This window comes from Sarcophilus harrisii, chromosome 3 (genome assembly GCF_902635505.1).
Source record: "Sarcophilus harrisii chromosome 3, mSarHar1.11, whole genome shotgun sequence".
Classification (NCBI taxonomy): Eukaryota; Metazoa; Chordata; class Mammalia; order Dasyuromorphia; family Dasyuridae; genus Sarcophilus; species Sarcophilus harrisii.
The window spans coordinates 401,960,763-401,978,579 of record NC_045428.1 but is presented as its reverse complement, the minus strand read 5'-3'; the positions used below and the strand labels follow the sequence as shown (position 1 = coordinate 401,978,579).

The 17,817-nt window shown below is 35.0% G+C and overlaps 1 protein-coding gene across 7 annotated transcripts in view; it reads left to right on the top strand.

Annotated features, from left to right (window-relative positions):
• DCAF17 (DDB1 and CUL4 associated factor 17) overlaps nucleotides 1–17,817 on the top strand; it is a 38,391-nt gene that overhangs the window by 2,776 nt on the left and 17,798 nt on the right. For 5 of the 7 annotated variants that reach the window (XM_031960466.1, XM_031960468.1, XM_031960470.1 and 2 more), the window contains exons 4-9: nucleotides 1,216–1,306; nucleotides 5,000–5,136; nucleotides 6,314–6,392; nucleotides 10,186–10,275; nucleotides 13,577–13,684; nucleotides 13,936–14,041. In XM_031960466.1, the coding sequence (XP_031816326.1) occupies nucleotides 1,216–1,306; nucleotides 5,000–5,136; nucleotides 6,314–6,392; nucleotides 10,186–10,275; nucleotides 13,577–13,684; nucleotides 13,936–14,041 (611 nt within the window). The remainder of the gene's footprint in view (nucleotides 1–1,215; nucleotides 1,307–4,999; nucleotides 5,137–6,313; nucleotides 6,393–10,185; nucleotides 10,276–13,576; nucleotides 13,685–13,935; nucleotides 14,042–17,817) is intronic. The other 2 variants (XM_031960467.1, XM_031960469.1) reach the window with 2 other exon arrangements.

Here is a 17,817-nt window from a genome sequence, read left to right as displayed (position 1 = left end):
AATTACAAAGCAAAGGCATAAATTCATCTTACAATTTTTTGAATTGCTTTATCTTATAGTTTTCAGTAGAAAACTAGACTCACTGATTCTTTTTGTACAGCAAAATAACGTTTTGGTCATGTATACTTATTGTGTATCTAATTTATATTTTAATGTACTTAACATCTACTGGTCATCCTGCCATATGGGGGAGGGGGTGGGGGGGTAAGAGGTGAAAAATTGGAACAAGATATATCCTGTAAATAAAAGGCTATTAAATAAAAAAAAGAAAAAAAGAAAACTAGACTCAGAGTCAGGGTGGCCTGGATTTTAAACCTACTTCAGACATATTCAGAGCTGTATAACTTTGAGAAAGTCATAATCTCTCAGTGCCTCTTGACAAGACTCCTAAGATTTTATATTGCTGAATAGTTTCTAATCAGCACTGATAAACATTTGTTCTCCTAATGTTTATTCGGTCAATGAAATCACATATCCTGAATAAAAAAAAAAAATAACTGAAATAACATATTTTAACATGCTGATGATGTTTTGCCTCACATAAAAGTAAAAGATAATAGTTTAACAATAGCCAGTTACCAAAATGAGTATGGTTAGTCTTGAGACCATTTCATTCATTTTTGTGAATGGTTGGTATTGATTTGGGTTCTCTTATTGGAAGTTTGTGATAAGCACCAAAAATTTTCATTGAAAACGGCCTTATTTTCAATCCTGTGCAATGCTGTATTGATAGACTGACAAAAATGAATAAAAGTCACTTGATTCTCCAATGAGACAGTGTCCCCAAAGAACTCCTGAAGAATAACATGAGCTCAGATTTACCTCATACTTTAAAAATTTCAAAGTTCTTTCTACATCTCATCTGCTGCTCATAACTTTGTATGGAAGGTATTTTCTTCTCCCCCCATTTTATAACTGAAGAAAGAGGCTCAGAGAGAATAATTGATTTGCTGAACATTATAATATTAATCTATTTCTTCTGTTTAAATGGTACTTATTTTTAAACTGGAACTATTCAGGGGAGAAAGGTTGCTGCAGATTTCTCAGGAGAAAAAGAAATCTTTTCATTCTGTGTAGCATGAGGTCAAGGTAGCATTTAATGAAAAGGAAGAACAGTCAAAGAATAATTCATACCAGTCAGAATGGATAAAAACAGGCTATAAACAGTGTGGATTTTCTAAAGAAGAGTGATCATTTGTTATCATTTTTCCTCAGTGTTGCAGCAGAGCCAAGAAAGCGTTATGAGATGCCCAAGTGTTCTAAATCAGAAAAAATAGAGGACGCTTTATTGTGGGAATGCCCTGTGGTAAGATTCCCCCCCCCCCCCCCCGAATCCTTTGGTAAATGTAAAAAAAAAAACCAAAACAATTGTTACATTCTAGAAAGATGGCTTACTACTAATTTGGGGCAAAAAGGCATTTATCACAGTGTTAGGGTTAGGGGGGAAAGTAGAGATAATCTGTGATAAGAGAATTTCAGAAGGGGATTATTTTCTGAATATACAAGAAATTCAGAAAATGATTATTTATTTTGATTGACTGTATGGCCATCAAAAAAAAAAGAATAAATTTTGATAGTTTAATAAAGACTTCATTTTCAATCAATATTTGTTAAATAGATTAAATTTTCAAAGTTTAAATTTTAATAATATCAAACTATATCACTATCTTCATTACCCTAAATTTAACCCTAATTTTAAATTATATTTACTGTCTTAACAGCATGATGATACAATATATGTTTATTGGAAAAATCGTGTTTCATGGCTATTTGAACTATTATAATATGCTTTCAAATAAACATATAATATGAATCTGTGCCCTTTATCAAAAGAAAAGGTAGAATATAGTAATTCTTTTGCAGTTAACAACTTGGACTTATAGAGACTTCTTCTGTTACTCTATTAATGTGTTCCTTAGGAAAACAATTAATTTTTAAATGTTATTTATGGTTTTTTTTAAATGTACATTGGCTCAACATATTATAGATATAAAACTATAAAGTTATGGCACTGAAGAAGAGGGCTTCTAGTCTAGTCTAACCTCCCTCTCATTTGAAAGCCTAGAAAATGGGGGCATAGTTTAGTCATAAAGGTGATATAAGCAAATTAGAGGAACATGGAAATTTTTACCTGTTGTCTATGAAAAAGGAAAGAATTTATGATGAAATGAGAGGATCCTAGGAAATAAAATGGATAATTTTGTGCAAATAAAAGCAATGCAGCCAAGATTAGAAGGAAAGCATGAAAGTAAAGAAAAGGTTTTGCAGCAGGTTTCTCTAAGGAAGACCTCTTTTCTCAGATATATGGGGAACTGAGTCAAAATTACAAAAATATGAGTCATTCTTCAGTTGATAAATGGACAAGGGTCTGAACAGACAGTTTTCAGAAGAAATCAAAACTATCTATAGTCATAGGAAAAATGTTCTTAATCACTTTTTATTAGAGAAATATAATTTAAAATAACTGAAGTACCACCTCATATCTGTTAGATCGAATAACATGACTAAGAAGGAAAATGACAGATGTTGGAAAGGATGTGGAAATATCAGCACACAAATGCCCTGTTGATGGAATTGTAAACGTGTCTAGTCATTTTGTAGAACAATTTGGAGCAATGCCCAAAGGGCTATAAAACTGTAAACATATTTTGACCCAATAATACCACTACTGTGTATCTGTACCCCAGAAAGATCAAAGAGAAAGGGAAAATATATATATATACAAAAATATTTATAGCAATTCTTTTTGTGATGGCAAAAAAATGGAAATTGAGGTGATGCCCACCAACTGGGGAATATAAGTTATGGTTTATGATTGTGATGAAATACTGTTGTCCTATAACAAATAACGAGCAGGATGATTTCAGAAAAACCTGGTAGGATTTATATGAAATCATGCAAAGTGAGGCAAGCAAAAACAGGAGAACATTGTACACGATAACAATATTATACAGTGATCCAATGTGAATAATTTAGTTATCCTCATCAATACAGTGATCCAAGAGATCCATGATGAAAAATGCTGTCTACCTCCAAAGAGAATACTAATGAAGTCTGAGTTCAGATTGCAGCATAATTTTTTTACTTTACTTTTCTTGCCTTTTTTTGGCAACATGATTAAAATGGAAATATGTTTTGCATGATTTTACATATATAATTGATATCACATTTCTTACTTCTTCAATTGGTGGGGGAAGGGTGAGAAAGAGGGAGAGAATTTGGAACTTAAATTTTTTTTTAAATGATTGTTAAAAATAAATATATGATAAATATTTCTTAAGGAAAAAAAAAAGAACTTAGGATATTAGGTCCCAGAGAAGTAATGACCAAGATCACAGAGCTACCCACACATTATAGAAATAGGCATAGGTCTCAATATCTTACACAGAGTAAGAAATCAAACCTGAACTTTAGCCATAAAAAATGGTTTGTTTTGTTTTATTTTGCCAAGAAACTTAAACTATATTACAATGAAAGTCAAATAAATATTTAAACAGACATTTCTGAGTATATACATTTTGGATCTCTGAGATCTTTGCTGCTAAACTATTTTAATATCATAAGGTTTTCTCAGTATTTAATTGCATTTTTGTACAATACCATGATAAACTACTACTGAAAAAAGGCCATTCATACACAAGTGGGAGATATCATTGCCTAATTCCAAATTTTGCCTCTGATTTTTTTTTCTTATTTGAAGTAAAATAAACTTTTTCATGGAAAAAAAAAATCCAGAAGTATATTATCAATTAGCAAGCATTTATTTAAATGCCTACTTTGGGACAAGCACTATTCTAGGCACTGGAGAGTCAAAGACAAAAATGAAATAGATACTGTTGATAATATTCTACTCCTAAAAGTTTTCACTATTTGGGTATGCCATTAGCATTTAGGCTTGTGGAAGATGTTTAAACCCTATGGATAAAGTAGGGTGGGAGAAAGCTGAGGGTTTGGAGTTTTTGAGGTTTCTTTTAGGTCTAGATCTAGGATTCTATAATAATGTTCCCTGGTGTTTAAAGCATTGAAATGGATGCTAGTATAATCAGTGTGGTAGTTTAAAGTGAATTGGGACCTAGGCATTATTGTGTCGTATAATGATAGCCTCACTATATAATAGAGAAGCAAGACAGGTTTAGTTTGGGTCTTTTTTTTTTTTTTTTTTTTAACTTTTCTTAATAGTTAGGAAAGAAGGAAAAATTCACACACCCATGTGAAATATATTTAATAATTCAGTCATTTGACAACCATTTATGAAGGACTGATTATGCCTGCTTCTGGTTCATTGTATAGTCTTCCTTCTCTGCTTAAGGAAACATTGGCTTAGTTAGATCTGAAATTTCCCTTAATCGTTCCTCTTAGAGCCATATTCTCAAACCCAATGCAGTCTCCTTTCCCTCTACTCCCTCTTGTTGTATTAGACTTCCACCTTGTGGCAACTACTCAGTGAGAGTAGGGGGACACTTCCAGGATGGCACTGCAGCAACACTGTTGGATGAATTCATTGATAAAAAGTAAAAAGACCCTGAATTACTATGCACATCTACTTCTCCTTCTCCCTTTGCCTTTTAGTTCCAAATTGCATTTTTTAAATTGAGCTCAGAATAGAACCAATATCGAGCAACAATTAGTGTAGTTTGTTTTAGGCATATTAGCAAAGTTTTGAAGTAAAAGAAGTCATACAGAACAGGGAAAGAAAATAGGAGGAGTAAAGTAAATTCTTCCATTTGACACTTAATTGCTAAATTTGAGACATTTTTATGACAAATCTATTTTTAAGAGTTATTGACAAATGTAACCTCTATACACAACAACCTTAGCTCTCTTTCATCCTGATTTATGGGGCTGCTATACTCAAACATTTAATGTGCCTCTCTCCTAGGCTACATATTTGTTTGAATTTTTTCTTGTAAATTTGGCTGTTTTCTTTGGATGCTAGGCAGTATCCCTTGTTCATGGCTAAATTCAGACTTTTCACAGCTCACTTATTTTTTTTATCTAGGGGGATATACTGCCCAATCCATCAGATTACAGGTCCTCCCTTATAGCACTGACTGCTCATAACTGGCTACTTCGTATATCTGCAAATAATGGAGAAGTATTGGAGAAAGTTTATCTTGCTTCTTATTGCAAATTCAGGTATGAGACTGTCAATCACTTTTTAGGCCAAGTTTTTGTTACTGAGAACGCTATACTTATTTTTTAGGACTTTTTATTTACAGTGTATCAAGTTCTCCTTTGGATATTTTTCCCTACACATAACTGGCATTTGGGTTCATAACACCAATTCCTTTGATTTCTCTAGCCTGTCTTTTAAGTAAATTTCATTTCTTAGGCTGTAAGAGAAAATTTAAGCCAGGATTTTGTGGAAGGTCACTAAATTTCACCAAATTTCAGGCAGTTTCTTTTAAAGGTCATTTCATTTTTAAAAGTTTGCTTTGTTAGTTCATCCAGTAAATATTCATGGAGTTCCTCTCATGCATTGAGTTCTTGAATGGCAGCCTAGTGTAGTGGACAGAGTGCTGGACTTAGAATCATGAAGTCCTGGTTTCAAATATATTATACCACTATTGTGACACTAGACAAGTCCTTTGACCTAGCTGAGCCCATTTTCTCATCTGTAATATGAAAGGGTTGGCTAATTCTGTGATCCCATGGATGAGGCAATGTATTGTAAGAAAACATCCCTGCCCTTATTGATCTTATAATCTAATAGGAGAATCAACAAATTACCATAATAAAAGGTAAAATGTGAAGATGAAATAAGGTTAAAAAATGCAATGTTAGTTCAGTGGAGGGAGCAATTAATCTGACTGAAGTGGCCTACTGTGATGCTCATAACTGTGGGTAGCAGTCAACTAAGTAAAATAGATAAGTTTTGAAATAGATGTGCATGTGAAGTCTGAAATAGAACTACTTTTTTTTTTTTTTACTTGGGATTTTTATGAGATTTCCATTTTAAAATATATTCTTGTTTTTGCTTTAAGTTTTGATACTGGTAGATCAAACAGTATTTTAAAGGACCAAGGCTCAAAAATTATTCAGAAGAGAAATATACATTTCAAGTTGCTATTTTATAAATTCCAGAGAAATTTTTCAGTGATTTATAATAGTTTGTTTTAGCAAGGAAGTGAACAAGCATTGTATTATGAGTCAGGCGGCACTATGCTAAATGTTTTACAAATCTCTCATTTGATTTTCACAACATTCCGTTTTAGTTAAAAGATTGTTGTCATATAAAATATTGTATCCATCATAGTTGAGTAAAAATACATTAAAAAGCTGATCCCAAACATTTTTTTTTTCTTTCAAAAAGATATTTGAACTGGGACACTCCCCAAGAGGTCATTGTTGTCAAATCAGCTCAGAGCAAAGCCACTGCTTTGGCACGCCAGGTAAATATATATGTTTAGCTTTTTGATTGATTGAGAAAGTCAGACCTACAGAAGCCTTTAGAAGAAATGTTACAATAAAACTTATACCCTACAGTTTCAAGAATTTCTTAAGTTACTCACTGGTCTTTTATTTAATGCCTTCTTCTTTGCTGAAAATTTAATTTTTAATCAACGTAATGTTTTGTTTTTTTTTTTTTTAACTCTTATAATGACATGTTTCTCTATGGGGAAGTATAGTGTCATTTTTTATTCCATACCATTTTCTTGCCATTTTGTTACCACCTGTTAGTCAGTAAGCATTTTTAAAAAGCATTTACTGTGTACCAAGCATACTGCTAAGTGGTAAGGACACAATGAAGATCTAAAACACAGTCCTTGATCTCAAGAAGTCTACATTCAAATCAGAGAAACCGAAAATAAAAAGCTGCATACAAAAAACAGAGAGAGTAAGTGAAAGACAAAATAATGGAAGATAAGAGGGAAAAATAGTAACAGCTAGGGAAAGACTTTCAGAAGCTGGGATTTGAACTAAGTCTTACTCAAAGGCAGGAGAGTTAGGAAGCAAAAGTGAGGCAAGAGTATATTCCAGGCATGTGGGACAGCTGGTGAAAAGACATGGAGAAGGCAGATGGGTAGCCTGTGGGAGGAAGAACCAAAAGACCAAATTCAATAGATCATAGAGTAGGTGGATGGGAAGGCAAACATAAGAAGACTGAAAAGGTAAAGAAGATTGTGAAGGGCTTTAAATAATAAATAGAGGAGTGTTAACTGTAAGTAATAGGCAATCACTGGAGTTACTGCATAGGAGGGTAAAGCTGAAGTCACAATATCGGGTGATTGATTGGAGATGGTGGTACATCCAACAGTAATATGTTGGGAAGAGAGGTGGGTTTGAGAGGAATGATTGTTTTTTGAATGTTTGAGTTTGAAGTACCTGTAGAACATCCAACAAGATATCTAAGAGGCATTTATTTGGAGATTGGAATTCAGGAGATAATGGTTGAAATCATGGGAGCTGATGAAATCAACAAGTGAGATAGTATAGAGGGAGAACAAAAAAGAATTTAGAACAGAGCCTTGGAGGATACCCAAGGTCAGCAGGTATGGCTTGAATGAAGATCTAGAAAAGAAGATTGGGAAGTAGTCAGATAAGATCCAGAAGAAAGGAACTGTCATAAAAGCCTAGAAGGAGGACAGAGTGTCCTAGAGAAAACAGTATTAGCAATATCAGAAGCTGCAAAGAGGTCAAAAAGGATGAGTATTGATTCAACATTAGATTCAACAAATAAGAGATCACTGGAAACATTTGAGAAAGTGGTTTCAGTTGATGATGATATCAGAAGTCAGATTTCAGAAAATGTAGAAGTGAGGGAGAGGAGAGAAAGAGGAAGCACCTAAGGTAAATGACTTTCTTAAATAGTTTAGCCAAGAAAAGGAGAGATATTAGAGACTATTAGCAGTGCTGATATGGTCAAATGCAGAAGAATTTTAAGGATAGAAGGGATGTGGGCCTATTTAAATAAATACCATTACAGAAGGAGGCAATAGAAAGGGAGAAATTAAAGGATGTCACAGGGAGTAATAATAATACATAACAAAATACTTTAAGGTACTTTGCTAATATTTTAACCCTCACAATGACCCTGGGAGTTAGGTGCTATTACCACCCCCATTTTATATTTGAGAAAACTGAGTCAAGCAGTTTGTACAGATCTCATTACCTTCCATGGTTTCAGTTGTCATCTCTAAATTCAGTGCTGATCTTCTGAACTATAATCTCCTATCACCAACTGCTTCTCTGACTTTAGATACTGCAGAAACCTCAAACTTACCATGTCCGAAATGGAACTCATTATTACCTTTCCCCCAAAACTGTTCTCTCTTCTCAGCTTACTATTGAGGGCACCACCATCTATCCTCCCAGTCACCCAGGAGGCCAGCGTCCTCAGCTCTTCATTCAACCTTGCTTCACATTTTAGATCATTTGTGAGGCCTTGACATTTTTTCTTCACAATATCCTTTGTATATGTTCCTCTTTCTCCAGCCACATGACTGTGCTCTAGTGCAGATCTTCATTACCTCATGCCTGGATTGTCACAGTGGCCTTGTGGTGACTGCCTGCCTGCCCCAAGTCTCTTCCCACTCCAGTCCATCCCCTACTTCTTGTGAAACATCTTAAAGAACAGGTCTAACTATGTGACTTCCATACTTAATAAACTTTGGGGCTCCTTAGCATTTTCAGAATCAGACATAAACTCTGTTTCATGTTTGAAGCTCTTTATAATCCTTTCCATATATGAACTTGGCTTCTTTTTTTCCTATGATTTTTCACTTTGTTTTATCTCTAACAACATGACTTTCTTGCTGACTTATCAAAGTATGCCCCATCTTCCTTCTTTAGTCTTTTTCACTGGTTGTCCCTAATATCTGAAAGGCTACCCCTCCTTACGGGTCTCCTCTGACTTTGCTTGTGCAGCTCACATTTCACCTTCTAAAAGAAGCCTTTTCTTCTGAAACTACCTTTAGTTGTTTGTGTGTGTGTGTGTGTGTGCGCGTGCACGCGCGTGCACATACACACATGTAGTTATTTACTTTTAGTCTTCCCAGATACAATATGGACTTCTTGAAGACAGATATCTTGTTTTTGCCTTTCTTTGTATCCCCAGGGCTTAAGAGTATGCAACACACATAGTAAGTGCTTGGTAAATGCCTGTTAACTGATAACTACCATACTACAAGCTTTCTCACATCCTTTTCCCTGTTTCCTCCCACATGCAAAACTCAAATGAATTCATATTTTTCCCTTAGAGCAGAATAGCTCATTTATATAGCACTTTAAGATTTGCAAAATAATTGACACTTGTTGTCCCCAATATTCTTCTCTTCTTTTGGAAGCGGTGTGGCACAGGGAAAAAGAGCTGGATCTGGGTCAGAAGACCTGGGTTTGAATCCTAGCTCTGCTGTTTCTTGTTTCTGTGATCTTAGGTGAGTTACTTCACCTTCCGCAGCCTCAGTTTCCTGATCTGTTAAAAGAGTCATTTGGACTTGATCTTTGAGGTCCCTTCTAGTCCTGAATCTATGACTTTTTAAAAAGTAGGTCCCTATCCTTTATTTCCTTTCCACAATCCACAGCAATATTGGAAAGATTTTTTTTTTTAAATTGTTACCTCTCTTTTTTTTCCTTTTCACCCCATAGTCCTACCCACCCTGTTACCATCATCTCTTACTTCAGGAATGGAAAAGTTCCCTGACATCCTTAGGGACCCAGAAAATTTCCAAAGTTTTCCCACAGATCATAATTTCACAATTACTGTTTAAGGGGCCTAGCTTCAACCCTGTCCTTCCAGTTAGGGAATCTCTTCTTTAAGAAGAGAAATAATTCAGGCTGCAGTTCTTGAGCCTTTTTTTTTTCTCTTTTCCTGAAGACCTGCTGTTCTTATCAACATGATGCTAATTTTAAATGATACATTGAGTCTTGATAGCTGTGCTTCTCTTGATTAGCTTGTTTGTTTTCTGGGCTTCAGTTTATGATCTAAACCCAGAGTCTCTCACTGCTAAGAAATATTTACGGCTGTGGTTTGTGTCAATCATTTTTTCCAATTTTATGCTCCAATGATGGAAGGTTTTGTGGGGATGTTTTGAATACTTATTTCCTCATGTCAAATTTAACTTGTTTGCCTGTAAGTTGCATTCTAGATGGATGGACATTTTCTCCTTTATGAAAACATAGTGTTGCCTGAAGCATAGTAAAGATGCTTAGTGGGTTGTCTCTAATTTCCTTCTTTCTTTGCAGGCAGGCATTCAACCGTCTGTGCTGTTGTACTTTGCCGTATTTCGAGTCATACCTCTCTCACTTATAGGAATGCTGGAGATCAATAAGAAAGTAAGAACTAGTTTCTAAATTAAGTATGACCTGCAGTAACTATAATAAGAATGATATATGGTAAACCTGCCTTATTTTCTTTTTCAAAATAGAGAGTGCCACCCCCATTTAATTGTTGCTTCATTAGGTTTTTGTCTATGCTATTCATTTAAAGAGAAGAGTAAGCAACTACTTGACTTATAGCCGGTGATAATTGTTTATGCAAAGGAGCAAATCTGTGAACCCAGTTAGATGCATAAATAAATTCCCCAGCCAACTAAACATGTCTACCACTGTACCTTTCTTCTATGCAATACAACTGATACATAATAAATCAAATGTCTTGCTTCTCTTACAGTTTTCTCCTGTTCTCATTTGATACTAGACTTAGGATGTTTTGTTTTTCAAGCCTCTTTAGAACAAGGTTTTCTTAGTTTTTATGAGGAAACTTTGATGGGAAAAATATCATAATAATGATCTGAGTACAGTCCAGGTAAGCAGGAAGTCAAGTCTTCCTGATTATTATAATACCAAATCCATTAAAGAGTGTTAGGCAAGATTCTTCTAAAATCAGGAGCAGAGGGATAATAGATACAAAAAAAGTTGATATTACATAGATAATATCTGGTTTGACTAAGGATTGAGAAGTGGTTTGATTTAGAAAATAGAGCTGCAGAAAAAAGAAATGTTCCTAGCTCATCTATGAAAAAGGATAGGTAAATGGCATAGGTAATTAAAGTTTTAGTGACTTTCAAGTTAAAAAACAAAGGCAATAAGCCAGTCAGTGCTATATGTACCATTGAAAATCATTGCTTTGGGGCTTACATATGGTAAGACTCCACAAAGCAAACTATAGGAATGAAGGACATGTTCTGAATTTGTTTCTGTCATTTCTAGTCCCTACCCCAACACCACTAGAAATAAGATTTTAGCTATGAAAAATAATATAGAAAGGTGTTACAACCTCAAAGTTTGAAAATCACACTGGCTTTAAACCTTAAAGTAAATAGTGTTTTGACTCCTTTAACAGAGCCAGGAGCACATTTGAAACAATTTCAGAGCTGTGGTTCATGACCAAAATGACCCATGTGGTTTCTGTTTTGTCTCCTAAATAACATTTGAAAATAGGGTAGTCTTAAGCACAAACAACAGTATTGGGGAAAGTGTAATGATGGCTAATGCCAGTATGTTAATGATCTATGAGAATATATTTGGGGAAGAGTTAGCTGAAACATGGTACAAATCCATCTGCCACTTTTAAGCATTCCCACAAGCTCTGATACCTGGATTGCACTCCTATTTCTTTCATGGATTTTCCCTGTTCCCTTTCAATTATTGATGCTTTTCTAAGGGCTCTTTGCCTGATCTTTTTCTTGCCCCTTTGCTCCCTTCCTTGTATTTTGCTTGTCAGGATACATGTTATATTCCTTGTAAATTTTAAATTTAGTAAAATTTAAGATCCTTGAGCACAGGCAACATTTTATTTTTTTTCCTTGTATTCCCAGTACCTTACATTAGTAGGTAGTTAGATCAATCTATTTTTGCATTCCAAGTGTTTCAGAATGCTAGACCCCCTCATTTTCTAAAGTTGATTAATCTTTCTGTTTTATGTATAGATCTTAAGAATAAGATGATGGTAGATGTGTTAATGAACAAAATAATATCTTCTAATATTGAATAATTAAGGAAGTATATTTATCAGAGCATTCATTAAAGCATAACTAAATGTGGACATAGGCAAAAATGGAAATAGAATGTTATCTTAATTTGAAAGTGGAAATCTCAAAGTTTATTCTGTTACCTATGTTGGCCTTCTCATAAGTTCAAAAATTTCACCTGCTCATTAAAAAAGAAACCAAAATACTTTTTTGGCAGCTTACCTTCAAATTATATAGAATCAATAGTCTTAAATTCCCCTAGCATAAATTGCTCTTTACCCTGGATTAGTGGCTATTTCTAAATCTGATTTTTCTGAATTAAATTATTCTTTAAACCTTTATTAAATACCTACTTGTATAACAAAAGATATTTTTCTTTTTTACTAAGAAGTACAGAATTATTTTTTAAAAACAAAACCAGAAATTGAAGCACCAAGATTAGAGAGGTGATTTGAATAGTAAAACAGGAGCAATTAAGTAATAGAAGACCCATTTCTAACATATTTAGATGATATGTGTGTATTGACATATATAGAGATATATATGTGTGTATTTCTATATATAATAGAAGATATATATATGAATGTAGATAGAAATAGGTTTTCTATGTATCGTGAATATGTACCTATATAGATATATATTACATACAGATAACACAGATATGTATTTAATTTCTGTAAGAGTTATATTTCACACTAGAAAATGAATCTCACCAGATTCTTCCATACCATTAAGGCAGGTATAATTAAGCGAACATTATTAACCATCAAGGTAGAAATTTGTTAATTTCAAACTGTTCTTCCTTGCTATGGATATTATTCTATGTTGGCCTTTAGCTGCTTTACATGTACAGAATCTAGTTTATTCATAGAGAATTAATAGAACATTCACAGAATCCATTGTGAAGACATTGATAGAAATCTAAATCACTAGCTAAGTTCTGTTCATGCTGCATTTCCTTCTAAGTTTTATTGATGATTTTGATGTGACTGTTTAAGGATAAAAGACCTGGCTCCCTATAAGGCTGACTGAAAAATCAAACGATATTAGAAATTTAGAAAACAAAAGGATGGGTAAAATTCTGGAATTGGCATTTTCTCATTTGAATTCCTTTCCCAGATTCAATCTCTCCACCAATGATTAGCTAAATAAAAATCTCTCTTTATAAAGAACATTTTAGCATAAAGAATGGGCACCTGGCAGTACATGCATGGTAGAGTGGTATCCATTAAGAATTAGATGGACAAAATGTATTCATATTTCCATGGAGAGCAGGGTTGCTCTTAATGGGTATGTACAAAGCTCTCTGAACCAAATGAATGCAGCTGCATCATTAAGGAGTATGTTCTCCACTCATTGTGCACACGCCGATCCCATTAGTGTTCAGAGCCTTAGACTCCAGTAGTTCACCCGTAATAGCACCTCAGCTCTGTAGCTGATTTTCTAGCTCTCTGCTGTCACAGACCTATTATTCCATAGATTACTAAGAAGTGCTGAATTATTTTTTTTTATCCTGAAATTAAAACAACAGGCAGCAGGTCTAGATGAGTAATTTGAATAGTAAACAAGTCTATCAAAGCAGTATGATGTATCCGTAGCGACAGTGTTTGGAGGCAATGTTTTCTCTGGGGTTTCTCACAAGTGAACTCTGCCTTTCTTCCCAGATTTTTGGGAGTGGTGTCACAGATGCCACGATTTCTCATGGAATGTTGATTGTAATGCATAACTCAGGACTGATCAGACTCTATAGCTTCCAGGCCATCACAGAGCAGGTAATGAAACGTGGAATTTACCACTCTGAAATTAATTTCAGGGAATGAGTTGAGGTTGGCTCTTCTTTAATAATATGCTTTTACATCAAGAGAACAGGCACCTTATGTGGATTTCAAGTTAAAGAAACTGAGCAGCCTCTGAGAAGCAAATGTAACTTTTAAAATGATTGGGAGAGTGGGGGTGAGAAGTAAGTGCTTCTTAAGAATAGAAGTGCTAAAGACATGGTTTGAAATTTTTGTTTGTTTTTTAGTTCATGCAGCAGAAACTTGACCTGGGGCGCACATGCAGATGGGGTGGGACATCTGGAACTGTAGGAGAATCACCTTTTGGCATTCCTTGTAATATTAAAATCACAGGTATGTTCTCTTCAAAGTATGTTCACCATCTTGAAAGAATAAATGGCAAATACTTAATAAATGTTGCTGATCAAAGTGATTCATTTATAAAAATTATAATTGTGAAAATTTTAACAGAATGCCTTCCTTCCAGTAGGTAGGTATGCTACCTATTAGCATAGGTAGTACAGATGCTATTATCCCCATTTTACAGATGTTGACATCAAAAACGAGAGAGATGATTCACTAATAGTCAGATGGCAAGTGTTTGAACCAGGGTTAGATCCCAAGTTTCCTGCCTCTGAGTCCAGCCTGCATTCTGCTGCATTAGAGAATACACATAAATGATTACCTACCAGATATCCGTACACTTGTAACGTCTCCTTTCCCATAGAACTTTTTATAGATATCAGAACATGTGTTAGCCAAGAATCTCTTAATGCTTCACAACATCTTTGAGGTAATGTACAAAACCCAACTAGGCTGTGGCAGCATTTAGGAATTGAAAATGGAGACTAGGTAGGGAGAAAAGCTTTTGTCCTTTCTTGGCTGTGATGTTATTGCTCCATGCCTGGCTTTAGTTCTTGTTATAATTCTCATGTGAACATCAACAGCTTATGCCTTCCCTCTTCTAACTTAATTTCAGCTCCCTAAACTCAGGATCTGTCTGTCCTTTGACTTTTCTTAAGTTTCCCTGATTTCAGAGGTGGAAGGGATGAATTTCCTGAAAAAAAGATTTTTGAAATTCCCTCTGCAAACCATAGCCTCATTTTCAAATATCATAATTGCTCTTGACTGAATTTACACAATTATTAGAAAGCTCCTCATAGAATCACTAGCTGCTAAAATTGTCCACATTCTCTTAATGCGCATCTCCACACACTGAAAATAAAGCTCTGTCAGACCTGGGCAGATCTAGTGTGGCAGGTTTGTGGACTCATTTGATCTTTTGAGGGCCCTTGATTTCACTGGATGTGCCACTCAGTGAGAGGAAGCTCTAGAACAGGAATGGAGTCTGGATAGCGGGAGTTATTCAGGGTCACTTCATCTCAATTCAGCATAACATTTATTCAATACCTCCTCTGCAAGGAATTGTGCTAGGCAGTAGGAGTACAAAAATGAAAAATGATCATCTTTTCCTTCAGAGAGCCTAGGGGATGATGACATACAAAGATGAGAATAATACAGTGTTAAGAATAAGAAAGGAACAGCAAAGATCCAAATAAAGTGCTCTGAGGGAAAATTTGCCAGAGAGAAATTTTTAGTTAAGATTTGACTTCTGACCTCATCATTCAACCAAAGTTCTGTCAAAAGTCATCACCTCTTACTTGACAATTCTAATGTCTTTTTTCCAGTCCTCATCCTTCCTCTAAAGCCTTTGACACTGTTGGTCACCCTTTTCTCCTTGATACTCTCTTTTCTCTAGGTTTTCATGCCACTATTCTCTCTTGTTCCTCCTCCCACCTGTCTGACTCTTGTCTCTCAGTCTCCCTTTACTGGATTTCTTCCAGGGCTGCTAACCATGGGTATACCCTAAGAATTGCTGTCCTGTGTCCTTTCCCCATCTCCTTTTGTATTATTTCACTTTGTGATCTCATCAACATTTGTTAGTTGTCATCTCTTTTTCAGATGTTTTTCAGAATTATTTGTCTAGCCTTAACCTCTAAAGACCTCTATTCTTGCATTTCTGATTACTTTTTGGACATCTAAAACTGAATGTCTGGTTGACATCTTACTTGGATATTCAATGTATCTAAAATTGAACTCATTATCTTTAACTTCCCAACCTTCCTTGCATCCTGACGTCCCTATTGCTTTCACAAATTCCTCATTTTCCTAGTCATCCAGGCTTATAACCTAGGTGTAACCCTCAACTTTTTACTCTCACTTCCCTAGTAGGCAAATTAGTTACCCAGTCTTATAGTGTCTACCTTTGAAATATGTCTTATGTATGTTCTCTTCTTTCCTTTCATACTGCTACCATTCTGACCAAGCCCCTTATCACCTCAAGCTTAGACTATTATACCCTAGTGTAATTCTGCCTGCCTCATCTTTCCCTATTCTAGTCCATCTTACACTTAGCTATCAAAGTGACCTTCCTAAACTGCAAGTCTAACCATCATTCCCCCTATTTAATAATTGGTTCCTGATTATTTCCAGAATCAAATATAAAATCTTCTGTTTAACTTTTCAAGACCTTCATAACCTAGCCCCTTTCTACCTTTCTATATATATACCCTTCTTATACCTTACTCTTTTCTACATACTTTATTATCAAATGATAAGTGGTCACCTTGCTGTTGCTTATACAAGACTTCATCTCCTGATTCTAAGCATTTTTTCTTGCTGTCTTCCCTGTCTAGACTTCTCTCCTTCCTTATAGCTTATAGCTACCTTCTGGCACCCTTGGCTTCATTCAAGTCTCAGCTAAAATCACACCTTCTGCTAGAAATGTTTTATGGCCCTCCTTAATCTTAGTGACATTTCTTTAAGACTATCCCAATCTATCCTGTATATAGTATGTTTTCCCCAATTAAACTATGAGCTCTTTGAGAGAGCATAGCTTTTTTGAGATCAGGAGGAGGGAGATTTTCTTTTTATCTGAGTTATAGGAGTAATTAGCGAAGTGGACTCAAACTTGTGGTGAGAGAGGTAAATTTTAGAGTTGAATATCTTGGTTTTGGAACAGTTTAAAGTGACAGGGAAGTTTATGGTGTTACTACCCAAGTGGCTAAAATATAATGATGATAGATCATAGATTTAAAGCTAGAAGGGTCAACTTCCTCATTTTACAGATAAGGAAACTGAGGCCCAGAGAGGTTAAGTGACTACACATTGACTAAGTTTCTGAAGTAAGATTTGAACTAAGAGTTTCTTATTTCCAAATCCACCGATTTATTCACTATACCTTACTGTCCCAATAGAGGTCAAAAATTTTGAGAAATTTAAGGCTATGAAGGGAGAGTATTCAAAAGGTCATCAATATGAATGTTTATATCTATCGCTGGGGATGATGGCGGAGGAAATGCACGGAGAGCATGACTGAGCCAAGTACCATAGTTATTGAGAAAGATGATATTCATGATAATTTGTATGTCGAAATTAGGTTCAGACTTCACAAGATCTATGATTTTATCAGAGAGCAATTTCTTCATTATTACTCTTCTAATCCAGTCCCCCAAACACTGGGCCTATGTGAATTTGATATAATCTTGAAGGTTTCTCCCAAAGTCACAAATTTATGTCTCTTATACTTCTATCCAAAGTTTATTGTGAGAAAATCTCTAAATGTTACTGTTGGTCAGGTAATAAAAATTTATTAGGTACCTCCTATGATATTGAGGATTCAAAAAAGAAGCAAAATTCAGTCTTTCTTTGCCTCCAGGGAGCTTACAATCTAATTGGGGAAACAAACAAACAAACAAATATATACAGAGAAACTATATATGGGAAAAATAAGAAATAAGGGCGGGAAAGCCTTAGAATTAAGAAGGTTTGGGAAAGGCTTCCTATAGTTGAGATTTTTGTGAACCATAGATAGAATTATGGAAAGAGAGAATTCCAAACATGGGGGATATATGTATTGGAAAGTGAGGTAAGAGAAGACTGGAGAAGTAGGAAAGACTGAATTATGATGGGCTTTGAGTGCCAAACATAAAATTTTGTATTGATCCTAGAGGTAATACGGAACCACTGGAATTTATTTAGGCGGTAAATACGGTATTGTTGCTAGTTCTTTATTCTCAAAGAGGGCCAATGACAACAGAAGTGTCAGGTCTTGACTTGCAAGTAAATTG